The sequence below is a fragment of the Eubalaena glacialis genome, chromosome 11, assembly GCF_028564815.1.
Source record: "Eubalaena glacialis isolate mEubGla1 chromosome 11, mEubGla1.1.hap2.+ XY, whole genome shotgun sequence".
Classification (NCBI taxonomy): domain Eukaryota; kingdom Metazoa; phylum Chordata; class Mammalia; order Artiodactyla; family Balaenidae; genus Eubalaena; species Eubalaena glacialis.
Window position 1 is genome coordinate 49,497,228 of NC_083726.1, and position 26,470 is coordinate 49,523,697.

The following is a 26,470-nucleotide window of genomic DNA, read 5'->3' on the forward strand; positions in this document are numbered from 1 at the left end:
GGAAAAAGCTTGCTTCATTTCATAGAAAAAGATTTCTCCTTTATGTTATTTTAAAAGGGAGATGAGGATTTTGTTTCATTAGATGCTGCATATTTGGGAGCTGGACAGGCCACTGTTAACCCTGCATATACACAGAGGCCATCCTTCTTCTGTCGGTCCTAACATGCGACTTGAAAGTAAAAACATCAGGTTCTCTTTATTTATAACAGGTAACAGCTGAAGCCCAGTCATCGAGTATACAATAAAAAACAAGTGCAGTTACATCCGTAACAAAAGGACAGCCAGCATGTTTTCTTCCATAGCACTGCATTTCTGGTTTGTCTCTATGGTTGGTCCTTATGGTCTGGTACATTTTTCCCCCAGGAATTTCCTTTTCAATGGGAAGATGGTCTTCAGGGCAAAAAATGTTTATCAGACTCTAGTTCCAGGAGTACATATTTTATTCACTTATAAATACATACCCCCCCATGCTATCTTGTTCCAACCTTCCTTGCATTCCTATTGACATCAGTCATTTATTATAACTCTCCCCCAACATTATTATAAATCCCCTCCCCAAGTTGTATTTACAGTTAAGAAGAATTTGTACATGGCACAAATCAACTCAGCTGTTAGTGCACAGAAGTTGCATAATCCTCTGAAATACTGAAATACTTTTCTCCAGCTTTTGGGAAATAATTATATGTTAATTTAAACATACACAGAGAACATTTCTTAGACAAACATAACTCCTGAGGTTCATCTGGCAAGACAATCTGCTTTGTATTTCTTAGCACAATAAAATGTATCTTTGGAAACAGAGAAGAACCAAAAGTATTTAAAACAAAAACAGAAAACCATACATAAAAATCACACAACAGATTGACTGATACATTGAAATTCTGTCAAAATAAGATTTTCAGTGAGGCTTTTCATTTCAAACAGGCCAGGAAAAAAATAATCCTAAAAGGCATATTTTATACATGTGGCTCTTCGTCCTCCTAAGTGTTGTGTTCTCACTTGAAGTTTCTAAACAATGTTTAGAAAAAGAATTATTTATTACAAGAGGGATTACCTGTTTCAGTCAATTTATTGTGAGAGGTTATCAACAACTGCTTTGAATTCTCAAATGTCAAAAGTTGGAAGGCAGAAATAGATTTTGCAATTAAATATGTGGCACAATTATTTCCTTAAGTATCATGTATTTCCCCTATAACATTTTTTTAAATTATCCCTTTAAAAAACTCATGGAACTTGTTAAATATTGACTGTTTCTCTACTTCTCTTTCAAATCTTTCCTCGTATCTTCATCAAGCTTCTGCTTAGTCTTTGATAACATTTGCCTTGACTTGCTGCTCAAGAATTTTCCTCAGCCCCCTTAGAAAGGCTGACATAGTTCACTCCAAATCCTTCAGTGCCAAAGAAAGCTCCACGGATGCCTCACACGTGGCGGGTATGGAATGACAGCAGGAAGGTAGTCTTAAGAAATTACCAACATGAAATGCTCAAAGAGGCCAGAAGAACAGTCACCAGGATAAGAAGAAACCTGCTCAATTCCTCCCGTAGTCTTTTCTTTGAGCCATTTAAACATGGAGCTATTTTGTTTTTTAACTTCATGTATAGTTTCTAGAGTTCACTGAGAGCTCAAAACAAGAGAATACCTACAGAAACTGTAGTTTTTTTGATAACATCTAACTTCTTACATCAATTTTCTACTAGAGAAATGGTACTTTTAGAACCGGATTTTGGCTTATGGTCCCCTTTACTACACTTTGCTTTCTAGAAATGTTATTTCATATCTATAAATGAAAAAAGCAGGAAGTTATACTAAAACAACTAAAATATCAATAGAAATGCTAGCTTTAAATTCTGACTTGAATACTTTGGCCTAAATTATAACAGAGCTCACATTGGGGACCACCTACGAGCAAGTAGAGGAGTCCTATGTGTCCTTCCTTAAAAACCACTACACGTTTGTAGTACAGTGATCTGAATTCCTTTGTCACCATTACAGAACTTTAATTTCATGTACTTCATTTGATATAACCAAACATTCTGTGTACTTCATAGAATCATCTTTGAAAAGAAGCATGAGCCATGTTTTAGAGAATTACGTTTTTTAAAAAAGGTACTCTAAAAGAGAAAGTCATATTTATTTTACTTTATTTTTATTTAAATTTTTTTTTTATTTTTGGCTGTGCCACATGGCTTGTGTGATCTTAGTTCCCTGACCAGGGAGCGAACCTGCACCCTTGGCAGTGAAAGCGTGGAGTCCCAGCCACTGGACCACCAGGTAAGTCCCAAGAAAGTCAGATTTATGAATAAAATTTCCTTTGCTTAACTTCTTTCAAACCATCATTTAATGCATTTTGCAATGTAATTTTTGTTTCATCTTTGAAAGTAACTTGCACACTTAATACTTTTTTTTTATCTTCTTCAGGCGACTTTCTTTTCTCTACGAAAACCTAATTAAGGACGTTGCACCAATTTACTCTTACTTCCTTCCTGTTCACTGAGTTTAAAATGGGTATAGGCAAGAATGCCAAATAGTGTACATAACATGCCAAGACCCTGATTAATGGACAATGGATCCTTAAATAAAACATATCCTCCAAATAAAGTAATGCAGAACTTGAAGTGTCCAAACATGTTATAGCTGAGGTTTTTGGATAAGGATAAAAAAGAACAAGTTAGATGTTATATTCTCACACACACACACACACACACACACACCCACCCACCCACGAAGCAAAGGCTTCCTGTGCCTGGAGAGAAGTGCACGAAACGCAGACTAAACAGCGGCCCCACCCCTGCCCCCATCGCCCCCCCTCCCACCCCATCTAAAGAACGGGAACTTCAGTGAAGTGCTGGCTTGATCCTAGCTTCTTCAGGTAGGTTTTAGCAATTAATCAGTGACAGGAGACTGCCTCAACTCTCCCTGTTGACCTCTCCAAAGAAGAGAAAAGGGGCTGCAGTACAAGGGTGGGGAAGGGATTCAGAACAAGGTACAGAGAAGGTCTTTTTTTTTTAAAGATTTATTGATTGATTGATTGATTGATTGCTATGTTGGGTCTTCGTTTCTGTGCTAGCGCTTTCTCTAGTTGCGGCAAGCGGGGGCCACTCTTCATCGCGGTGCGCAGGCCTCTCACTATCGCGGCCTCTCTTGTTGCGGAGCACAGGCTCCAGACGCGCAGGCTCAGTAGTTGTGGCTCACGGGCCCAGTTGCTCCGCGGCATGTGGGATCCTCCCAGACCAGGGCTCGAATCCGTGTCCCCTGCATTGGCAGGCAGATTCTTAACCACTGCGCCACCAGGGAAGCCCCAGAGAAGGTCTTTTGTAGAGCAATTTGTGATGCTGTTTCATGGTGCCATTTCTAAACTTCCCTTGGCAAATAAGGTGAGACGTGAAAGGCGCCAGATGGCTGACACAAGGTCAACACAGCCAGTGTGCTTAAGTTTAGGAGGGAATCGGGGACAGGGGATGGAACACCACTGAGCACCAATACATGCCAGGCACTACGCCAGGTGCATATATAACACCATTTTATTTAAGCATCACATTTCCCTTCACTGTGGTATCACTCCTCCCATCTACAACTGTAGAGGCTTGAGGATTTTAAGTAACTTAGATCGCAGAGTTAGTAAGTGGCAGAGCCAGAGGCCAAACATAGATGGGTCTATTTAACTCCAAAGTCCATGTTTGAGATGAGTAGACTGCCAGTAACTTGCTGCTGGATTAGGGTGTTTCCAAATCACTGTTCATTTAAAAGACAAACTAAAGACACACAAATCGTTCCTTTATAAATTATTCTCTTCCCGTATTTTAAATAGTTTTTTATATATGGATTAGTACTTTATTATTTTTCAGATGTCTGATATGTACCCATCTACTCTTCCTAAAAACAATACTAGCAAGAGCTACCACTCTGTGCCTCAGCATCATTGTGAGGATTAACTAAGCTAATGTACGCGAGGCTTCGAGCACCCAGTAAGCACCCTATGGGTCAGCTATCAACAGCAGTACTTAGGCATAATAAACATCTGCCAGGTGCTGGACACATTCTCTCAAGCACTCACCCAACTTTGTAGGTACCACAACCCCCGTTTCATAAGTGATGAGAGTGAGACCCGAGATCTCCCACAACTCACGCAGGCCCACAGGCAGCGGCGGGGCCGGGCTGGCACACCTGGACCTGTCCGACCTCAAAGCCCAGGCTCCCCCCTCTGTTCTGAGCCCAACTAAGCAGCTTGGAAGTTGCTTCCGGGCAGGACAGCCGGGGCTGAGTCACCAGGGTACCTGTGCTGGCCTGACCCAATAGGGGTAATTTTCCTGCGGGATGGAGGACCTTCCCAAGGAGGTTAATTATAACCGTAATAAACCAGGCATCGTTCTCAATTATGAGCTATCTTCAAGTGAACCGGCTCCCACACTTCAGCATTTCCTTACTCCTCAGCCTCGCTTTGAAGTGGTCATGATCTGTTAAAAATATTTATACGAGAGGAAAGGCAAATTTAAAGAAATTCTTCAGGGCTTCCCTGGTGGCGCAGTGATTGAGAATCTCCCTGCTAATGCAGGGGACACGGGTTCGAGCCCTGGTCTGGGAAGATCCCACGTGCCGCGGAGCAACTGGGCCCGTGAGCCACAACTACTGAGCCTGCGCGTCTGGAGCCTGTGCTCCGCAACAAGAGAGGCCACGATAGTGAGAGGCCCGCGCACCGCGATGAAGAGTGGCCCCTGCTCGCCGCAACTAGAGAAAGCCCTCGCACAGAAACGAAGACCCAACACAGCCAAAAATAAACAAATAAATAAATAAAAATTAAAAAAAAAAAAAGGAATTCTTCAATGAATCTTTTTGTAAATTAGAAAAATAAAACAAAACAAAACGGGAGCAATCTATACCCGACATCTCCAATTCCTCTCTCTTATTCTCCACTCTGCTCCGCTCAGCTTCCACCTGGACACGCTGAGTTCTTGTCAAGATCGCCAGTGCCCTCCACCGCACCACACCCCTTCCTCCATGCATTTCCAGCCTTCCTCGAGCTTGACCTGTCAGCGGCCTTGGACACAGCGGACTCCCCTTCTTCCTCACTTGGTTTCTACACCCTGTCCTCCTTCCTTCCACCTTGATTGCTCCTTCTCTGCCCCTTCCGCCTGGCTCCTGTCATCTCTCCAAACTCTAAACACCAAGGTGACCCAGGACTCGGGCTGTGGGCGCCTCTTTTTCTTTCACTTGTTTCCTTGGTAATCTCAGCCAGGCTCACTGCTTCAAACCACATCTACACACTACTGACTCTCTCCGGAATACCTCCAGCCGAGACCTCGACCTTGAACTCAGACTCGTTTTACCCAAAACTGAGCACTTGGTCTTCCTCCCCACCCCAAACCTCCTGGGGGCTGTCCTATTTCAGTCCATGGCAACTCCACCCTGCCGGGTGCTCAGGCCCAAACCTGGTGGCAACCTTCTTTCCTCTCTCATTCTCCACATCCAGTCTGCCAATAAAACCTGCTGGCTCTACTTGAAAATATATCCAGAACCCAATCACTTCTCACTATGTCCACTGCGACTGTCCTGGTACCAAACCACCATGGCTTCCTGATGGTTTCCCTTCTTCTCTTGCCGCTTTCAGTACAGTGGTTCCCAACCAGGGGTGATTTTGTCACCTGGGCAAGGTCTGGACACATTTTTGGTTTTCATAATTGGGGAAAGGGGTGCTACTGGCATCTAGTGGGTAGAGGCCAGAGATGCTGCTAAACATGCTCCAATGGACAGGACAGGCCTGTCCACTGGACCAAAAAGGCCAATAGCACTGAAGTTGAAAAGCCCCCCCGGTCTGTTCTCAACACAGTAGCCCAGAAGGATCCTATTAGAACAGACATAAAATCATGGCATTTCTCTGCTCAAAACTCCAACGCCATCCTCTCTCACTTGGTGTAGGAGTCCTCGTGTGAAAGTTCTGCTCAGTCAGGCCCCCTGTTACTCTTCAGGGACAAAGAACCCACCCTTTGTTCTTCCTGCTCCAGCCACACAGGCTTCTTGTTCCTTCCAGCCTCTCACCTGCTGTTCCCTCTGCCTGGAATGCTACCCATCCTGCTCTGCACAGAGCAACCTCACTTCCTTCAGGTCTTTACTCAAAAGTACCCGTCTTGCTGAGGCCTTCCCGACTACCCTCCGTAAAACTGCAACCTTGCCCCCAACATGTCACATCCCCTTTCCTGCTTAACCTTTTTCTCCTTATCACTTAACACAACCTAGCCCTGTATATGCCCATTTCTTATTTTTCTTGTATATAGCCTGTCTTCCTCCCCAGAATTTAAGATTTTTGTCTCTTTGGTTCACTACTATATCTCCAGTGCCTGACAGACAGTAGATATTCAGTACGTGAATATTTATTAAGTCAAAGAACAGTTTATAGTGGGCATTCAATAAGTATTTGTTGAATGAATGAATGGGTGTTCTTAATCAGGGCACATACTTGGATGCCTTGATTTGGCAGCATGGTGCATAAATCCTGGGGCTAGACTACCTGGGCTCAAATCTGGACACCACACTTCTCAGCTGGGTAACTCCAAGTGAGTTATTCAACCTCTCTGTGCCTCTATTTCCTCTTCTGTAGAATAAAATGATAGAATTTATCTCTTCGAGCTGCTGTAAAAACTAAATGCTTAATACACACAAGATGTTTGGAACAGTGCCTGACACAAAATAAACATTTATTAAGTGTTGTTTATTTTTTAATTTTTAAAAAATATTTATTTATTTATTTGGTTGCGCCGGCTCCTTATTTGCGGCACGTGGGCTTCTTAGTTGCGGCATGCAAACTCTTAGTTGCGGCATGTGGGACCTAGTTCCTGGACCAAGGATCGAACCCGGGCCCCCTGCATCGGGAGCACAGAGTCATAACCACTGCGCCACCAGGGAAGTCCCCAAGTGTTGGTTTTTTTAAAAAATTATTATTATTATCACTGTTATTTACTGATAGTTGGCAAATACGTTGCTTTTTTACTTTGCTGACATCTTGGTGTTCACTCATTAAAAGCAAAATGTTAAAAATGGGCAGTTGAGTTTGATTCAGACATTCAAGTCATGACTCCACTTCTTGATTTGAAGTAATATTGAGAAAAGCAGGCACACCCATAGCCAGATAAGTACAAAAACAAGGTCAAAAGTCAGAGTAACTGGTCTGAAATTATTTTCTGTTATTTTGATTAACCACACCTTTACCTTATTATTATCGAACTATCGATAACTGAAAAGTGATGGAAAACATAAGTATCCACCCCATTATTCACTCAACAAATATTTATTTAACCCCACTATGCACAAGGAATAGTGCTCTATGTTAATTCTGATAAGGGAAAAGGTCACCTATTCCTTAAGAAAATTCAAAAGCATTTATCATACAGAAAGCTAACCCATTTCCCCAGTTCATAGGTCTTTAAATTTCCACAGACTCTAGTAAGAGACTAAAAATAACTCACTCTACTCAATTCAGGCATGCAATAGAAAGTGTGAGACTCAAATAAGGAAATCAATGTGACAGAGTTTTGGAGAATATAAAAGACTACGCATTTGTAAGTTGTTAGGAAAAGGATACGTGACTGGTGAAGTGTTCCCAATGATCCAATAAATCGATAAGTTCACCATGAAAGCTATTACTCCAGAGAGCAGGACCATCAGCTACAAATAAACCAGAAGAATCATTAATGCAAAGCAGCTGCAATCATTGCAATCATCAAGTGAAAATACACTTCATCAGGCACTTCTATCAACCATTAAAAACAAGATTTTTAAAAAGAGAGAATCAAGTTGGGAGACAGCAAGAACTGAGGGTTAAAGAGCAGAATGAGTAGTATTCACAAATGTAATTTTGTCTACAAAATGCAATGGAAAATTCTCCAACAATATCCTGCCTCTGCATGTAAATCTCCAGATTCATTTTTCTTATCTATCCAAAGAAAAATTATTTTGTAATAATTTCTTACTATAAAAGTAATATATATTCATTACAGGAAAACCAGACAATAAAGATGAGCAAGAAGAATATAAAGAATTCTTTTTTTCCTTCTAGTTGTATTGAGATATAATTGACATACAGCACTGTGTAAGTTGAAGGTGTGCAGCATCATGATTTAATTTACACACATTATGAAATGATTATCACAGCAAGTTTAGAGAACATCCATCATCTCACGTGCATACAAAATTAAATAATAGAAAAAGAAATAGAAAAAAAGGTTTTTTCCTTGTGAAGAGAACTCATAAGGAATTCTTTAAATCCCAACCACTCACCACTATTAATACGTTGGTATATATCCTTCCAGATCTTTTTTCCACTGAATTGTTCATATTTATTCTTATTTAAATTCAATCAGTAGGCATTCATTAGGTATCTACAAAACTAGGCCAGGCCTTGTAAGGAACACAATGGGTTCCTGCCCTCAAAGATCTTAGAAACCGCTTGAGGACATGATAAAAATCTTGATAATCATAGCTTATACTTATATAGTACTTATTATGCACCAAGAATTGTTCTAAATATTTTACATATATTAACTCATTTAATCATTGCAAACAGCCATGAGGGAGTAAAATATCTTCCCTTTATACAGACAAGAAAACAGAGCACAGAGAGGTAAAGCAACTTGCCTAAGACACACAGCCAGTAAGTAGAAGGGTCAAGGTACTGGAGTCCCTGCTCCTAACCTGCTCTGCTATGCTACCTCTTAACCACATGAAAGAGAGAGTGCAATACAAGATGAACAGCTCAGGCAAGAAAAGAAAATGAGTCCTGAGCTCTACCTCATTAATAGGCAAACAGACGATAGGTTCTGTAGGACTCTCTAGACAGGAGATGTCCTTCTGGGCTGCGAAAGCAAGAAAAGTCTTTGGATTTCAAATGCATGTTTTGATTAGAGAAAGAAATAACGGGGGCAGGAAACAGTATGGGTGAAAGCATGGAGGCGTGAAAGCCCAGGTGTGTGCATGGGATGGTGCGTAAACCGACTTGGCTGAGATGGGGGACCAAAGCGGCTGTACCACTGTAGCCACACACAACATTCTGTCCAAACGTATCCCACAATTTCATTTTAAAAGTTATAAAACCATTTTCTATTTCTGAAATAAGAGAATCTACAGAAAATATTAGTTAACAATTTGAATTAGTAAGAAGTTTAAATTCCAAAGAAAATGTCATATTTGAAGATTCTTTCTGTCCCATGTGGGTTTTCTCAGTTTTTAAATCAGTGCAGTCAGAAGAAGACCAGGGGAATTGGATTTGCAGCCTATTTAGGTAGAAATAGTAACACCTTATTTGTTTTACAACAGTGAGTTCCATTAAATCTTCAACTAAGAGAAACTTGCTCCTTAAAGATTTTAAAAACTGTTTCTAGAAATGTGTCCTTGTTAATTTTATTGAGCTCACAGAATGTCACATGCCTATTTCTTGATGACCTGGCACATCATTAAAAACACAATGACATGCTTTACTCTGAGGCAATGATGCCCTCTAGGGACAAGAAGGAATGCAGGTGACTTTCCCTTATTCAATGGCCGCAGACTGCTGTGCTCTTGTTTCTTTGACCTTTCTTATGGCCTTTCTGCCGAGGTCCTCATTTTCAAATCTGTCAGAGGGCCAGTCACATAAAGCCTCTCCCCTTCTAGTCTAAGGTGCTCAAGCTGCAGTGGTTGATAGGCAAGATGACCAAGATGGGTAACTCTGGTAAAAGTAAGAGGAGATATCACCTGAGAGATGGTCCAGTGATTTCTACCTTGGGAAAAAAGCGCAAATGCTAAAGTATATGAATTCGAAACAACTATCAATCTGCTCACAGGCAGCCTCACAGGGTGGTTAAGAATGTGGACTTTGGATCTGGAATGCATGGATTCAAAGTCTGGCTCTGCTGTGGACCTTGAGTCAGTTACTTAACGCTTTGTCTCTCAGTTTCCTCATCAGTAAACACCTAATAAAAGTTGTTATGAGGATCAAATAAGTTAATATTTGCAAAGAGCTTAGAATAGTGCCTGGAGCAGAGTAAGGGCGATGCAAGTTTGATAAATCAACACCACCAGCAAAAAAGACATTCCCATTGACTGTGTTAAAAGTAGGGGAAGCAGAAGTTCCTTTCCTAAATAGTGGGATTATACATTCTAACTTTATTAAAAAAATGTCCCCAAAGTACAGGTCCCTTTGATCTGGCAATTCCACTCTAGGACTCTATCCCATAGAATAAAAAGTACCAGTTCATGAGGACACATGTACAAGGATGTTTACTGTAATACTGTTCATAGTGGTTAAGAACTGGAACTATTATACAGGTACTGAAAGAATGATTTGAAGGGATTTTCATGGACATTGTTAAGTGAGAAAAGCAAGATACAGAAAATCATGTGTAATATGATCCCACTTCTGTAAAAAAACCAATGTGTAATTTATGTGTACATACGTGCATGTGTGCCTGTGTATGTTGTATGTGTTTACATGTGGGTATGCACAGCACGGAGAAAAACATGGAAGAACAAACACTAGAGTGTTAACATGACTTATTTCAAGGGGCAGGGGTGAGGTAATGGGATGTTGATGTGTGTATGGGTAGGAGGGCTGAGGAAAAGGAATCCATGATAAAAGCTGCATATATAGGGAATTCCCTGGCAGTCCAGTGGTTAGGACTCCACGCTTCCACTGCAGGGGGCATGGGTTCGATCCCTGGTAGGGGAAATAACATCCCACATGCCATGCGGCGCAGCCAAAAAAAACCTCCCCAAAACCCAGCATATATAATACGGTTACATACATATGAAATTAAACATACACACACATGCGTGTGTCTGTGTATATGAAAGAGATCCATGAAATGATCATCACCAAAATGGTAACGGTGTTTATCTTAGTGTGGCAGGATTCGGGGGGACCTTCACTTTATAATTTTATGTATGTTCAAAAATGCATACAATGAGCATGTACTACTTATACTATTACAAGAAAATCAACAAAGTTATATTTTCATCATTTAAAAAAAAAAAATGCCCAAAGTATTGGTGGGCAATAGCCTGGCGGGCTCAGCACAGTAACCAGATATCAGAAGACCTGAATTCTAGTCCTGGTTTGGCCACTGACTGGCAATTTAACCCTAAGCAAGTCCCTCAATCTTTCTGTGCCTCAGTTTCTTCATCTAATGAATAATCCTTACCTTGCCTCCCTTAAAGGGTGATTATAAAGACTAAATGTGAGAATGGATCTGAGCTAGTGCTCTGAAAACTAAAAATTGCATTAATAATGGAGAAATTATTATTATCTTGTTTCTTAGACACCAAAACAATTAGAACTTACCAAAGCAGAGACTGACCAGGGACCAAATATTCCTCCTTCTGCGAACACTGGCTCAAAGAAGGGCACGGCGACCAGCAACATGGCAGATGACATCGGGGCCTGGTAGTACAGCAGCTGCATCGAGTTCACTTGCAATTCATGCTGTTTGGCTCCTACCCACTGAAAATTAGGAGAGAGAACGAGTTAGGCAGAAAAAAATAGCATCACTCAACAAACAAAAGATGCAACTCTAGCCACAAACGTGGGAATGTGAGGCAGGGCGGGGGGAAGAGGAAATGCCTAATGAGTCTACAAGATTTCAAAGATCAATAATATATATGTATATCCTTTAAGCTCCCTGGATGAAAGGAGCTTTATAAATTCAATGTCTGATAATCTATTTTCTTCTCAATTATAAAGAAGAAAAAAAATCCTCTCTTCCCTCCTGATCCAAGTAGATGGGGAAAGTCAATGCATACCAGGGCCCACAGGCATCAGCGATCGTGGGAAAATTAGGCAGGAATGGAAATTTCTAAGCAGGCTAATATTTATAAGCAGGATAAGCAGGAATACAGATGCAGTGTCCGACTTCATTTCTTTCTAAAAATGGCCCCCAAAACGAAGACTGGGGGGCAGGGCGGACTCTAATTACAGATGGACAGAAACCTCAGTTATCCCAGGTGGCTGCCAATATGTGTGGCTAGAAAGGTATGTGAGGTCTTTTCATTCACTTCAGAAAACCCAATCGATGGTAGAAGGAACTTTCCTCTTTATGGCTGACGTTTCTGTGGGTAATCCCACACCAATACTCCTCAATAAACTAGATAATCACAAACTATAAAAGACTATCCTTCGGTAGAACCAACACCCCAAAGCCTCAAATCCCATCAGTTCTCAAAATGCTTCACAAATATAACTGAAAAGGAGGCTTTAGAGAAAGCTTGATCGGACTGTCTGAATAAGATCTGGCAGGAACAGCCAGGCTTTTGAATAACTGCTCCTACATAATCCTTTTTCTTGTAGGTCCGGGTATCCTGTTACATAAACGCTAAGTCTATAGAAATTCACCAAGACAAAAATAGAAGAGCAAGAAATCTGAAGCATACTCCTGTCAGCCTTAATAAGAGTCTGCTGTGAACATGAAGGACAAAGAATTGATTCTTTTGCTTGGGACACCGCAGCAAGCAAAAATGAATGCAGAGGGTATGTGCACAGCCCTGTGTTGCTCCAGCAGCCTCTCTGGGCAGCTGTGTGTCTCTGACACAGGACAGACAGCCTGGAATGGTGGTGACCCTCAGGCCTCCACCTGCCCTCACTGCCGTGCAGCCTGGCTTCTGCCCACCAACCCTCTCATGAAACTGCTCCCCAAAAGGGCACCTTCACCTCTAGTGGCCACATCGAAGGACTGCCCTCGGTCCCCTTCCGGCCGGAGCCCTCTGCAGTACCTGCAGATTTCTCTTGGAAGAACTTGACTTCTGGTTTGCGCTGCTTCCTCACTCACCTGTTCCTTCACTTACTATCTGTAAGGGAGATGTCTGGCTTTCCTCTTTCATCTTCCTGACTGATCTTTTACTATCCGCTGACATCTACAGCTCTGACCTCCTTCCTTGAGCATCCTTTAAGTCCCACCTTCAACAGCTTACTGGCCATCTTCAGTGAGATCACCTGAAGGAGCTTGTTTGAGATTAAGCTGATTACTTCCTTCTCCAAATTAGCTCCTCCTGTGTTGGTCCAATAATTAATGATATAATCTCCTCCAAGGATCAGACTCCTTATTTTCCTCACTCTCACATTCAGTTAGGTCCTACTAATTCTTTCTCCAAAAGGTCTCTGAAGTCTGTTCTTTCCTTTCCACGTCCAGTACCACTGTCCTTGTTCAGGTCCTTCCTGTCTTCCCCTTAAACCATGGAGCACTTCCTGACTGCTCTGCCTGTCACCCTGTCGTCCCTCTTATTCATCCTTCACTGCCACCAGAGTGAAGTTTCTAAAACACAGGGAGTGATCAAGTCACTGCCCATGTGAACTCCTCTCCTGGTACCTGCAGGATAAAGGGCACACGTCCTCAGCATAACACTCAGAACTCTGCCATCTGGTCTCACCCACCCCTCAGCCTTGTCTTTCCACCACGCAACTAGAGTCCGGTCCCACCAAACAAATCAAGTTCTCCAAAAATGCTCTGTACTTTCACACATCATTGCAAAGAAAGACCTCTGCTCTATTTCTTTGCTAAGCGAATTCCTCTGCATTCTTCAATTTAAATTGTTAACCTTCCCATAAAGTCTTACCTCACTACCACCCTCTTGCAGAACTACCCCTTCTTCCCTGGTGTTCCTCAGAACTTTCCTCATACTCTGAGCTATACTACTTGTCATCAGCTGTCTCCATGTGTTTCTGCAATGCTGGATTATAGCTGCCCTTTATCTTTGTATCAAGGTCGAGCATAAAGCAGAAGAAATGCCTGCTGAATGAATGAAGGAGTCAACCATCTTTCTACAACTAAAACTAATAGCTGGTCACTCATCTCTTAATTCCTTTTAATGCCCTAGCAGTATAAGAAGAAATAACTTAGAAATGATACCAGGTTACAATGGGAAAATACAACTTTCCTTAAAATGAATTTTGGGAGGGAATACACCTATTCTGTACCAGTACTTTTACCATTTACTGATAATCAAAAACTCTGCCCATGACTTAGTCTACAATCATTCCTTGGTCAATCTCATTTCAAATATCTACCTGAGAGATACAGAATCCTTTGATTCCACCCTACAGCAATTTTGAAACTTGTGTGAACAAAAATGGTCCTATTGGCACGGACCGTGAGTGCTCTGAATTGATGTGTAAGGAATGCAAGAAATTCTAACGTTCAACCAATAAAATTTCTTGCTATATCTAATAAATAATTAATCCATACTGGGTCAAAAATAAAGTCCATTTAACAAAAAAGAGAAATAGGAATGTTCACTTACTGTATCTAATTAAAAACTTTAAATTTAAACTCACTGAAGTATGCCCAAATGCAATTTTCTTAAAGCGCAAACCTGATCTTCCTCTGATTTCTCTCTGCAGTAAAAGACAGAATATCTTGAGGCCAAGTGACAAGATTGAGCGGGTTCTCCACCCTCTCATGTCACTGCTCTCTTTCATTTAAACTGCTTCTCTGCCACTAAGAAATGTATTCAACCCCAGAATTTTCACATAACAATGTTTCTGAAATGACCAGTACTAGAAAATTTAAGATGCTAAGGCTGTATTATTAAACTCCTAACATTCATAACAAGAATGCCTTAGTTTATAACCAGTGGATGTTTGTGAAAAAAGTAAAATTGGTCACACATTTTGGCTCTGATTCCCCATATGCAGGCACTGGAAACCAGAATTTCCAGTCCAAGGTTTTCAGTACGGAGAAAACACTGTTTCACTGTACCCTTCGCCATTCACTATTCTTTTCCCCACTACATAAGAAACAAACAAAAATACTTGTTGAGATTTTATGGTAATGAAGTAAGTGAATCCATGAACAAATGTCAAATAAATGGCTGTTACAGGCAAGGCACCGTGCTAGTGCAAGAAGTGAAATACCCATTGCTATAAAATATTGACAGAGAAAAATGATTAGAATATACAAGCTGTAACAGCAGCATATCTTCTGAGGCAAAGATTTATAAATCTCAGATTTTCCTTTCCTGTTCAAATTTTTGCACCTGTACTCACTCCTTCACAGTAATGTCACAATTAAAGAGTAAGTGGTAAATACAACCAATGGACTCAATCCTCAAGTAAAAAGTCTTACTATTCATTTTGTAAAGATTTCCCAGAAAATAATATACCATCACCCCAAACTCAGACTGTTAAGCATCGGTAATATACACTTACAAACAGGTAGGGAGGTACTTGGTGAGCATCATACACCCAAGTTTCTCTGTCTCCTTTCTTCTCTTCACCTTGAGTCAGACAATTTATGCAATTATGCTTTCTTCCCAACAGTCTATTGTCTCTATACTGTATTGTCTAAACCTTGGGGCACAGCTTCAAAATTTATGAAATCTGCTAAAAAGGGCACATAAAGAAAAAAAAAATTACCAACCACTTGATAAAGGGATGTAACTAAAACACCAAGAGCAGCAAACACCGTTCCAAGGAAATTAAACTTCACATCGTAATAAGAATTTAGGATTACACCTACAGTTATAGGAATCTGTAAAGAAAAAGAGGTAAACGTTGTTCAGATTAAATTTATGAGACATAAAATTAGTATTCCTTTCACAGTGTCTTGAAAGGTTAATCATAAAAACATCATTAGGAAACAATGAACCTCTATAAATATTTTTTCCATTAAAAAAAACGGACTGGTAATCTTATTTCTTCAAAATGAAATATGATAATTCTATATTTACGCTCACATTTAATTCTATTTAAAATTCTGGGTAAAACGAGTCGATGCATTGCACTTTGCAAGAAAATACCACATGCGTGCACATAGTAGTAAATGGACCCCAAAACCAGTGTCTAAACAATATATAAACATAAACATATAACAAAAGCATTAAGATTTTAAATGCTGTAAGTTATGAAGTGCTAAGATTATTTTAGTCTATCTTATTAAAAACGCTGAAGCCTCTGCAGTATGTCACCGAAAACATATCCTGAGACTTAATATTTTACGTTTATCATAAACGTTTTTCAGTTTTTCAGTTTGAGCTTTTGCACTTAATCCCATACAGATTTGCATCACCCAACACAGCTTTCTTTTCTTACCGATCATAGCATTTAAGGATTTCCATCAAACAGTAGTTATTAAAACTCACACAAGCACACTCTACTGGGCTAAAAGCCCAATAGAGCGCCAAGATGGCTTTTTTTCACCTTCCCCAAATAAGCCTGAAGTTCACTTGCTCACAAAGGACTCGTGTGGATTTCCAGATCACGGGAAAGAGCGTGGCGCAAGGTTAACCATTCAAATTTCCCGGGGAGAAAGGCCGTCCAGGAGGTGGGTTGTTAGAGGTGCGCCTCGCCCAACTGCAGCTACTCACCAGCGTGAGCTGTAATTTGGTGGAGAAGGTTTTCTTATAGCAGAAGGTCTGGATGACTATGATCACCGGCGTGGTCATGGCCTTGGCCAGCTGATAGGTGCCTATGGTGTTGTTCTGCAGAGATAAGTTGGTGAAGACCACGAAGCCACAGAAGCTGAGGGCCAGGAGGAGGAGCTTGGAAGGCGGCAGACTTTTGGGGGCAAACATGTCCAGTTTCTGGCAGACGTACAAGCCCAGCCAAGTTACCACGAAGTGCACCAGGGTCAGGCTCATGTTGGGGAAGCCGTAGTGGACATAGATCCATTTGTTGAGGAACACGATGCAGATGGACACCAGTAGGTTGAGCAGGAGCCCGGCGGCGATGCGCCCGCTGCCTCGTACTCTGTCCGCCAGCGCTGCCATGACCCCCGCGGAGCCGGGGCCCTTCACCCTCGGAAAGGGGCGCCCGGCCTATCTCCAGCTGCCCTTTGCCCCCTCCTCCGCCGCCGCGTCCTCGCAGCCCCCGGCTTTACGGTCCGGCCGGGGAGAGGCATGCAACCTCTGGGTCCCAGGCAAGCAGCAGCCTCAGCGAATCACACATGCTCTGCCACCGCCCATTCAGCCAGCGACTACGCGGCAGCACGTCCCGCGCGCTCCGCCCCCTTCCGCCCGCGGCCACGTGACTCGGGGAACCCGCGCTTCCGCCCTTGAACAGTTCAGGAAGCGGCCTCTACATGCGCAGGCGCGTTGAGCTCTGGGGTGCGGAGAGCTGCGTCCTTGGTCGACTACCTCCTGGGTTACCTAAACCTGGCTGCGCCAATCTGGGACCCCTTTCTTGTTTGGTATTTTCTGTGTCTGTTGAGTCGACTTGCTAGGTATTGTTGGTGCTGAGCAAATTTAGCCCTCGCCAGACAGGGGAAAGCATTACTTCTTGAAACCATATTTTTAGACATTTTATTTTAAAAATCCAAACATACAGAAGAGTAGACAGTATGATGAACCCTCATATACTCATCATGGTTAGTAAACTATTCAGATTTTTTTTTTTTGAATCAATGTTTGGTTTTTCATTGTCCTAGAAAAGTGTCCATTTTACTTAGATGTTCTAATATACTTGGTCAGAGTTGTATATGGTATTCTACCATATTTTCAATTTATTTCATCTGTTGTTACATCACTTTACTTATTCTAAACATTATGCATTTGAGTGAAACTTCTGGGTTAAAGGGTAGATGGTTGTTTATAATAGAATATTTGAAAAGGCCAATAAAATAGACAGTTATCCACAAGAATAGAAATAGTCAAAACTTTCCCCAAAGATTGTACCATTTTACATTCCCCAGCAATGTGTCCCAATCACAGTTGCTCCACATCCTCCCAAACATTTGGTTGTTAGTCTTTGATTTTAGCCATTCTGATGGATGTATAGTGGTATCTCATGGTTTTAATTTGCATTCACCATTGACTTGAGCACTTTTCACAGGCACGTGGTTAGGTATGTCTTCCTTTAAGAATCATCTGTTGTACTATTTTGTCCACTCTTTAAATTTTTTTTGGCCTTTTTGAGTTGTAAGAGTTCTTTATATATGCTGGACATGAGTTTTTTTGGTCAGTTATCCTTCTGCAAATATTTTCTCCCAGTCTGTGGCTTACTTATTTTCTTAATGTCTTTGAAGAGCAGAGTTTTATATTTTGATGGTCTAAGTAATCAATTTTTTCCTTTATGGTAATTGCTTTCTGTCTCTTGTATAGGAAATCTTTACCTACCCTTGGGTCCCAAAGATTTTCTCTATTTTTCTTAAAGGTTTTACGGTTTTAGTGTTTATATTCAGGTTTATAATCCATTTACATCATGTTTTCTCTTCGAGTCACATTCTCTCTTTTGGTCATCTCCCATTTTTAAGTCCTACACTCTAGTCAATTCAACATAAGTGCTGATTCATAAACATGCATTTACCATTTGTAGGCCTTGCTCATACTGATTTCCTAATCTGTAGTGCCCCACCCTTGTTGTGCTTTTATCTCTGTCTTTGCAAATTCAGTGCATTGCCCAGACCCCAGCTCAAATGCTACTGCCTCAGAAACCTCTTAGCTGGAAATAGTTTCTTCCTGCTTGGATTACTTGTATTTTAAAATGGCATTTAAAAATATATTTAAAAATATATTTATTGTATTTCCCCTACTGGAAGGGCTAGATGAGATCTTACTCACTGTGTATTCCCCAATTTATTCACTGCTTGCTGTGTGCCAGATACTATTCTAAGTCTTTACATGCTCCAACTTATTTTAGAGTAGGTTTGCTGAATGAGAGTTAATAAATAAATGAGAAATGTCTTCAAAATAAAGGAAACAATAGCATAATATTATTTTAGAAAACATTCTTGCTATGTTCATCTAATTAACTGTAATATTTTAAAAACACCAAATTTTATGATGAGGACTTATATACCTGGCTTAAAAATGTATCTACTTTCCATCCTCTTTATTTTAAGATTTCAGAGTACTTATGATCACAAGGAAAAAGTAGGATAACAGGAAATTTAATTTCTTATTACATAATAGAGGGATGTTCCTGGAATTCATATGAACAGAAAATTTTAGTTTTTATATAGTTTTATTAATAAACACAGGGAATTATATAATACATTAAATTTTCAAAGTGTCACCATAATATTCTTAAAAGTACAAAATTCAATGCCTAAATTTCATAAACATTTTCCCCATAAGGCAAAAGAAAAAACCCAGTAATTACAAATATATATATTTTACAGAAAAACTTCCATTTATCATGGAAATTATTGAGATTACAAACAGCAGATGAATTATGACTGAATTTCATATCCTAATGGATCAAGTCCCTGGTCTAGGAGCATTAGAGAGGATTCTCTTAACTTCTGTAGCAATTTCCTTAGTTCTTCCTTAGAAAACACCTGATTTTTAAAAAAGAGAAAAATGTTAAGAATGAGAACAAAAAAGAGTGTGAATTTACAGTCACCTAATCAACCTGATTAGCTTAATGCAAGAAGAAATTCCTCTTTAAGATTTATGTAGCCAGAGGCCAGTATATTAGGATAGCCCAGGACTTCAAAGCTACTTCTCTGGACCAGTCTATATACTTCTAACTGCTTAGAAATGTATACATATTTTGGATAAAAAAGCACAAACATTAAAACTGGATCCCTACTTTAAGAAAATCTAAGAACATCTAAAGAATATAAACACATCTCACAAACTTAAATATTATTACAGAGGTTATCAAATCACTAAAATTTAAAAGTGCAAATGCTCTAGAACTTACCAGATACAGCTTGTGGCGCTCAGAGGATACCATATCCGCTAACTGCAGGCATTCCTGATACTGACCGGTACTATGCAATATGGTGTGAAGCAGAAAACACAACATTGGCAGACAAAGCTTTCTCAGTAAAACCATTTGATATGTTCTTTCATGGTCTTCCTCAGCATCCTACAGACAGACATCAAGTAGTCATTCTAACAACTTTAAGCTAAATACCCTTACAAAAAAGTCAATGAATCAAACCAAAAAGCAACAGGTAAAAGCTAAAGTGTTTCTGTAAAGCTTATCATGCTAATTAAAAATAAAAGGCGGCAGGGTTTCTATCATGGTATCTTCAGAGGAGTCAGAAGTCTGATAATGAAAACAGAATGCTTCTGAATTTGTACTATGTCTTAAATAAAAACATGCATAAAAGGAAAAACAGTTAGAGACTAGAGCAAAAATCAGAACAGAAAATAACAACCGTTCCCCTGGATATATACAGAAGGAAATACAGACAGATACCAGGAGGACTGAGAGGGCTTTTCATACCAACAGCAGTGACTCCTGCTGGGAAGAAGGATCAGGAGGAGGGGAGAGGGGCACAGGGAGGACAACTTCATTGCACATATTTTGTTTCTTTAAACAGAGAATGAATTTATGATGTCTTTGTATAATTTATTAAAAATAGAAAAATTAAAAGAATCTGAAGATTTGCATGGGACAGAACTAACAGATACATGAGGAAAACACTGTAGAGAAAACAGTGAGCATTTCTTTATAAGTATACAGGGATCTTTCTAAAAAATTTTGTGGGTACTAAGAGTGCAGAAAAAAGAACAGACCTTTTATGCCCACTACATTTTCTTATAAAAAACTGAAAACTAAAATAATTAAAATAATAAAAAGGTACCCAACCACAATAGAATTTCTGAAATAATCTTAAAAATTAGAAGGAAATCCATAGGACTCATAGTGTAAAACAAAACAGAAAACAGGACAAGCAAAAATACCAACTGGTCCTTTGAAAAGCCGAATAAGACGCCTAATTAATTAAAAATTTTTTCCTTATGACAATTATATTAACCACTAAAAATCTCTTCATGTGAGAGACTATAATATTAAATTGCTAAAACATTTTCAAAGGTAGATGTAAGTGGAGGTGTGAAGCAACAGAATGTAATCTGGAAATTATACCAAGGAATAATTGTACTAAATCTGACATAGGTCAGGTTTCCACACATACGAAACATTAGTGTCAATCTTTTTGTCCTGTTTTGAGATATAGATACATAGAAGCAAATATTAAAACGCATGCTTTGTATTTTCTTAGCTTTAAAAGGGAAAGCACCTTCATTTATTTTCTCAAATAGGAACTTTCTACCTTCAGAGGTGGATTTAAAACACCTCAAGGTCTTACTCATAATTCATATTAGTGAATCCTACTAGGGGCCTAGTAAGAATAAGAAGACTGCTTCTTTCTGGGTCACTCCATTTGTACTCCAATGTACTCTTTCCCCCTATGCTAAAGAAGCAAAGTACCCCTGGCCCCTAGACTCCTTTCCACCTGCTTATTGATAACCTCGTTTCATAGGATGGATTCTGGCACCTGCCTCTCCGAAATCCTGTTGCTGCCAAATATCAGGGTGTGATCTCTTCTGCTGACTATAGGCAATTTCCATACCAGTGGGTTGGCTGCTATCAACCATCAACCAACCAGAATCATGCCTGATGGGCCCAGCAATTTGCCACAAGGAAAAGGGAATAAATTGCTCTGCTACAACCTATGATATTTTTCTCATCTGAATAAAAAATCCTGTAAATTTGAAAAATTTGAAAAATCCTGTAAATATATAAAACAAAAAGATTCTTTCCATCAGGGACATGTAGTGCTTTATATGTGAGAAAAGCTCATTAACTGATATGTGTTGATGTGTTTATGTACATATATGTGCATATATGTATATGTCCTATTTAGGATAGGGGGTTTGGGGGTGGGGCAGGGTCTCTAAAGAGAGATGACGCTGGAGCAGACTGCTGAAGGACGTAAGGAAGCCATCCATGCAGATATCTGGGGGAAAGAGCACTCTAGGCAGAAGAACGGCAAAGAGGCCAGAAGGCCAGAACAAAGTGAGGGGAGAGCAGTAGGATACAAGACTGGGGAGGCAGTCGAGGCCCAGCGGATGTGTGATCTTGTAGGTCAAGAAAAGAACTCTGGGTTTTATTCAAAGTGTAATGAGAAGCCATCAGAAGGGTCTGAGTAGGAGAGTCATACCTCTTCGATTTTAAAAGGATTACTAGCTGATCTATATGAGGAAGGGACTGCGTAAGAGTGGAAGCAAGGGAAAGACAGTTGAGGCTTCAACTAGAATGTGGTTGAGGCAGAGGTGGCAAAAAGTAGGTAAAGATGAGCTGCCTCCTCCATTCCCCCTGCTGTCCCTGTGTGCCACCAGCCTCCAACACGAATGGGCCCGTTCTGCAGTTATGTAAAAAGTGAGGTACAGATGTAAGAGTCAGCATATAAGGCCGGGGCTTTGTTGAACAGCTGTGCCTTGCACATGGTGCTAGCCAGGTGAGTGAGTGGGGGCTGAAATCTAATCCATGCTCCAGTCTACAGGTCATGTGCACTTGGCATGGAATCTATCTGTGTAAGAGAATGGATACCATTTCCTAATTTTTATACAAGTGATATAAGTGCTATCAGGAGCCCTGAATAATTTCCTGCTTTGCTGAGTATGTAAGAGTATTAAGCTAAACTCAGCTCAAAATATCATTATTTATCATTTGATTGTTCAAGAAATCTCTTCTTGTTTGGATTAGATTTGAAGAAGTGACTGAGACTGAATATTGATTTTTAAATGTTTGGTAAAACAAAATGGTATCATTCATAGCCTTCCACTCCTACTCTATTTTTAAAACACTCCAGAGTGTCTGTTTTGTGACTTTCACTATCTTTTTTTTTAATTTATTTATTTGGTTGCTCCGGGTCTTAGTTGCAGCAGGCGGGCTCCTTACTTGTGGCATGTGAACTCTTCATTGTGGCATGCATGTGGGATCTAGTTCCCTGACCAGGGATCGAACCCGGGCCCCCTGCATTGGGAGCTTGGAGTCTCAACCACTGCACCACCAGGGAAGTCCCTGATCTAAGATTAATTATTAGAATAACAAAGATTTATGTATAAATAAGGCATCAAGTCTTTTCAAACCTTAAATACCATTTAATTAGCATTTTGCAACACTAAAATTTTATCTTCGTGAGCAGCAGCATGAAATAGAAGAGAAAACCCAAGGAACCTGCTAAAGATTCAAGACTATTTATGAAGCCAGCAGAGTTACTGTATCAGGAATAGTAGCAAATAGGGGCTCAAATCTAGTCTCCTGTCCCTAATGTTTTTGCTTCTGGTCAAAAAAGGGAAGCCAGAGGAACTAGAAAAATGTAGTAGCAAAAACCAAACCAAAACAAACAATAAAAAAGGAGTGATGATCGCTTCTCAGCCTTTTGGCTAAGATCAAGTATAAAAAAGGAGTGACTATACTAAGATTCAGGGAATGCAGACGGAAAGATACCAAACATACTCCTGTGATTTTTCTGTTCAAAATAATATACCTAATACCCAAGAATCCAGCATTGACAATCCTCGGACAGATCATCAGGTCTGCAGAGGTAAAACTGAGTTACTCCCTGTTTCTGTCATGCCCCATGAGCAAGTCTCAATGCCTTTCCCTCACACCATTATTACCTGCAGCATCCTTCCTTTCTCCCACCTCAGCTCATCCGAATTTACCCAATTCGTTCAAGGTTCAGTCAAATGCTACACCTTTCAAGCATTCTGTCCAGATCTCTTCCAGGTAGAAGGAACCTTTTCTCTTCCTAAACTCACAAAATGCTTCATCTGTGCTTTTCTTATGGCATTTAGTACTTCTGTAACTGGTTTCTCAACCCAGGCTACACATTAAAGCTCTCCAGGTAATTAAAAAAAAGAAAAAAAAAAAAGCCAGCCAGCGCTATCTCAGACCAATTAACCCAGAATCTCTGGAAGTGGAACCTGGTATTTTTTTTTTAGTATTTAAAAATATATTTTATTTGAAAATCATTTCAAACAAACTAAATTACAACAATAGTACAAAGAATATCTCAATACCCTCACCCTTTGTTCAGTCTTTGCCCTGTTTGCTTTATGATTTGCATCTGTATGTGTATCTATAAATACACATTTTTTTAACCCTTTGAGGGCAAGCTGCATAATCATGTTCCCTTACCTCTAAATACTTCAGTGTTTACTTCCTAATAAAGAGAAGTTTTTCTAATATAATCACATTGCAGTTAACGATGTCAGGAAATTTAACAGTGACGTAATACCTTAACATCACTGACTCAACACTCTCCTTTATAGCATCTTTCTTCCTCCAATGCAGGAGCCAGTTTAGGATCACATACTACATTTAATTGTCATGTCTTTTCAGGACTCTTTAAAAGTTTTTTTTTTTAATACAATTTTTAAAGGCAACATTCCATTTACAGATATTACAAAATACTGGCTATATTCCCCATACTGTACAATATGTCCTTGTAGCCTATCTTACACCCAATAGTTCCTACCTCCCCCTCCGCAACCCCTATGTTGCCCCTCCCTCCCCGCTCCCCACTAGTGGAACCAAACCAGTATTTTTTAAAAGTTCTCCAGATCATTTAAATGGACAGCTCAGAGGTGAGAACCACTGCTTTATATATGTCTTACATCATTCTACTAGACTTATCTTCATATCCATAAATTGAGTTGAATACATATATAATTAATTTTTACATCCAGAACTTTAAAAAATTAGATTTGGGACTTCCCTGGTGGCACAGTGGTTAAGACCCCACGTTCCCAATACAGGGGGCCTGGGTTCGATTCCTGGTCAGGGAACTAGATCCCCCATGCATGCTGCAACTAGGAGTTCACATGCCACAACTAAGGAGCCCACTGGCTGCAACTAAGGAGCCCACCTGTTGCAACTAAGACCCAGCGCAATCAAATAAATACATAAATATTTTTTTAAAAATTAGATTTTACTATCCTGAGTGAACATATTAAATATGGAAAAATAGTTTACCCAAGAGTCAAACATTCCTATATTTCCTAACTAGTATTTCAGGTTAAATTATGGGATGTTTAGTTATAAGTACAAAGGTTATATAAGATCTGTAGCTGCTCCTGTTCAAAAAACTTTTAAAAAAAGACATTGTTTTTGCTTTTAGCTATAAACAATGCACACAGCTTACCTCTCTAACATCCACCATCCACCCTCCATCAACAAACAACAAGACATTGTACATTTTCTCCTTCACATCAGCAGTTAGGGCATCCAAATGCCCTTTCCAAATACCATAATCCATCTGCAAAACAAACATAAGGCAGATATATAACAGACTATAATGTATCTGTAAAGTACAGACAGGAATATACATATATGGAACATCATTCTAAAGAGTTGACATTCAGTAAGCCAAATATAAAAACAAACATCGACGGACTGCAGTTCAATAAAACACTAAAATGTTAACCATGTAAATGAGCACAATTGTCACCTGAAGGTATGTTTCATGTTTGGTTAATTATCTACAGAAAAGTAACTAAAGGGATGGCTTTTTTCCAAAGTAGAACAGTAATAAGGAAGATCACTTGTTATAATAGGAATATAACTGCTGAAAAAATGATCTCTAAATATATGACATATTTTTGAGATGCAACAGACATGTCACATCTACATTCAACTTACTTCATATTTCTTTTCTTTGTGTTCATGAGCCACTTTCTCAGTAAAAGTTGCTTGAGGTGTCAAAGTAGGTTTTTGTGGAGCTGAATTCATATGCTTAAACCACTCATTAAATGTTTCATGGGCTTCCTAAAATGCAAAATAGAGAAATACAAAAAAAAAAAACTGTTCACATATGTTCAACAAAGTTTTTAAAAATTTGGTTCTTAGAAATAATTTTTCAGTAGCAAGAAATAAAATCGTTTAATATTTCTTTTTTATACAAAAAAAAAATCATGGTGAATAAGTGTTTTGTTTGTGATGTTCACATGTTTATTTGTCTGTCTTCTTGACGAGCCTATTAGCTTCTAGAGGGCAAGGATAGAAAGACATCCAGAATTAGTCCTAGAACCTAGCCAATCACTTCATTATTTGTTGAATGAATTTTGAATGAGTATGTTGTTATTTTAGTCACAATACAGAATATCTTGCTTTTTTCAGTTACTGCCAAAAGCTGAAATGTTAAAGTCGAGAGAAGCATTCAAAGAATCTTAAGAAAACATACGTTTCAGACATCACACACACTATCTACCATGTGAAATGTTCTTAGTTGGTTAGCACTGATTAGAAGCTCATGCAAATGAAGACCAGGTCTTGTCTTCAAAGTTCTTATGGATCAGTCAGTCCCACAGTCGCAAGGGAGCTAAGATAATGAGTCAATCACCACTTCTGGAAAAACAGTTCAAGGTCTGAGACTGAATCAGGAAAGTCATCATAAAGAAAGGTTTTGTGGTTTTTACAATCTCACCAAGTAAGCTCTAATGCACAAATGTTCTCGGATAGCGTTATCATCTTCAGCAGGAAGTGGGCTCTCCATTCCTTGTTCCTCCCACTGGTTATAGATTTCTGCTATTGAATCCTGAGGAATTTTCACAAATACTTCTTTTGCAGCTTCGTGCTTTTTTGATGCTGTGTAAAAGATATACAGTTTTTCGATACATATGGATTTCCGTGTAATGGTTTCTAAAGGAACCAAATTATTGGTTTGCAACTTTCACAGCTACCTGTAACCATTTCAGGTCTCAAGGTACTTCTGTTAAAGGTCTGGGTGATCTCTCTACTTAATGGCTGGGCTTTTCCTTATTTCAATGTAACAG

General features: G+C 39.7%; 2 protein-coding genes across 7 annotated transcripts in view; both read right to left on the reverse strand.

Moving 5' to 3' along the window:
* Positions 1-422: 422 nt before the first annotated feature.
* On the reverse strand, positions 423-16,862 carry SLC35E3 (solute carrier family 35 member E3). 2 transcript variants are annotated; one of them, XM_061204828.1, is made up of 5 exons: positions 16,319-16,862; positions 15,373-15,483; positions 11,307-11,465; positions 7,575-7,657; positions 423-2,635 (listed from the first exon to the last, which is right to left on the reverse strand). In XM_061204828.1, exons 1-5 carry the CDS (start codon positions 16,718-16,720, stop codon positions 2,449-2,451), a joined length of 942 nt encoding a protein of 313 aa, XP_061060811.1. In that variant the 5' UTR covers positions 16,721-16,862; the 3' UTR covers positions 423-2,448. The 2 variants fall into 2 exon arrangements, with proteins under 2 accessions (XP_061060811.1, XP_061060812.1); XM_061204829.1 differs by lacking the exon at positions 15,373-15,483.
* Positions 16,863-18,943: 2,081 nt separating this feature from the next.
* NUP107 (nucleoporin 107) overlaps positions 18,944-26,470 on the reverse strand; it is a 43,624-nt gene continuing 36,097 nt past the window's right edge. For 4 of the 5 annotated variants that reach the window (XM_061204616.1, XM_061204614.1, XM_061204613.1 and 1 more), the window contains 5 exons: positions 26,122-26,282; positions 25,338-25,463; positions 24,841-24,954; positions 19,596-19,763; positions 18,944-19,227 (listed from right to left, as the gene is read on the reverse strand). In XM_061204616.1, coding sequence (XP_061060599.1) covers positions 19,120-19,227; positions 19,596-19,763; positions 24,841-24,954; positions 25,338-25,463; positions 26,122-26,282 — 677 coding nt within the window. In that variant the 3' untranslated portion in view covers positions 18,944-19,119. The remainder of the gene's footprint in view (positions 19,228-19,595; positions 19,764-24,840; positions 24,955-25,337; positions 25,464-26,121; positions 26,283-26,470) is intronic. The other variant, XM_061204615.1, reaches the window with a different exon arrangement.

Excerpts from the sequence above, each read along its gene's own strand:
- SLC35E3 (XM_061204828.1), bottom strand. The coding sequence starts at position 16,720 with ATGGCAGCGCTGGCGGACAGAGTACGAGGCAGCGGGCGCATCGCCGCC. Across the intron at positions 15,484-16,318 it reads CCAAATTACAGCTCACGCTG|ATTCCTATAACTGTAGGTGT; the intron begins GTGAGTAGCTGC and ends TTTTCTTTACAG. Across the intron at positions 7,658-11,306 it reads CCTGGTCAGTCTCTGCTTTG|CTGATGGTCCTGCTCTCTGG; the intron begins GTAAGTTCTAAT and ends GTTTATTTGTAG.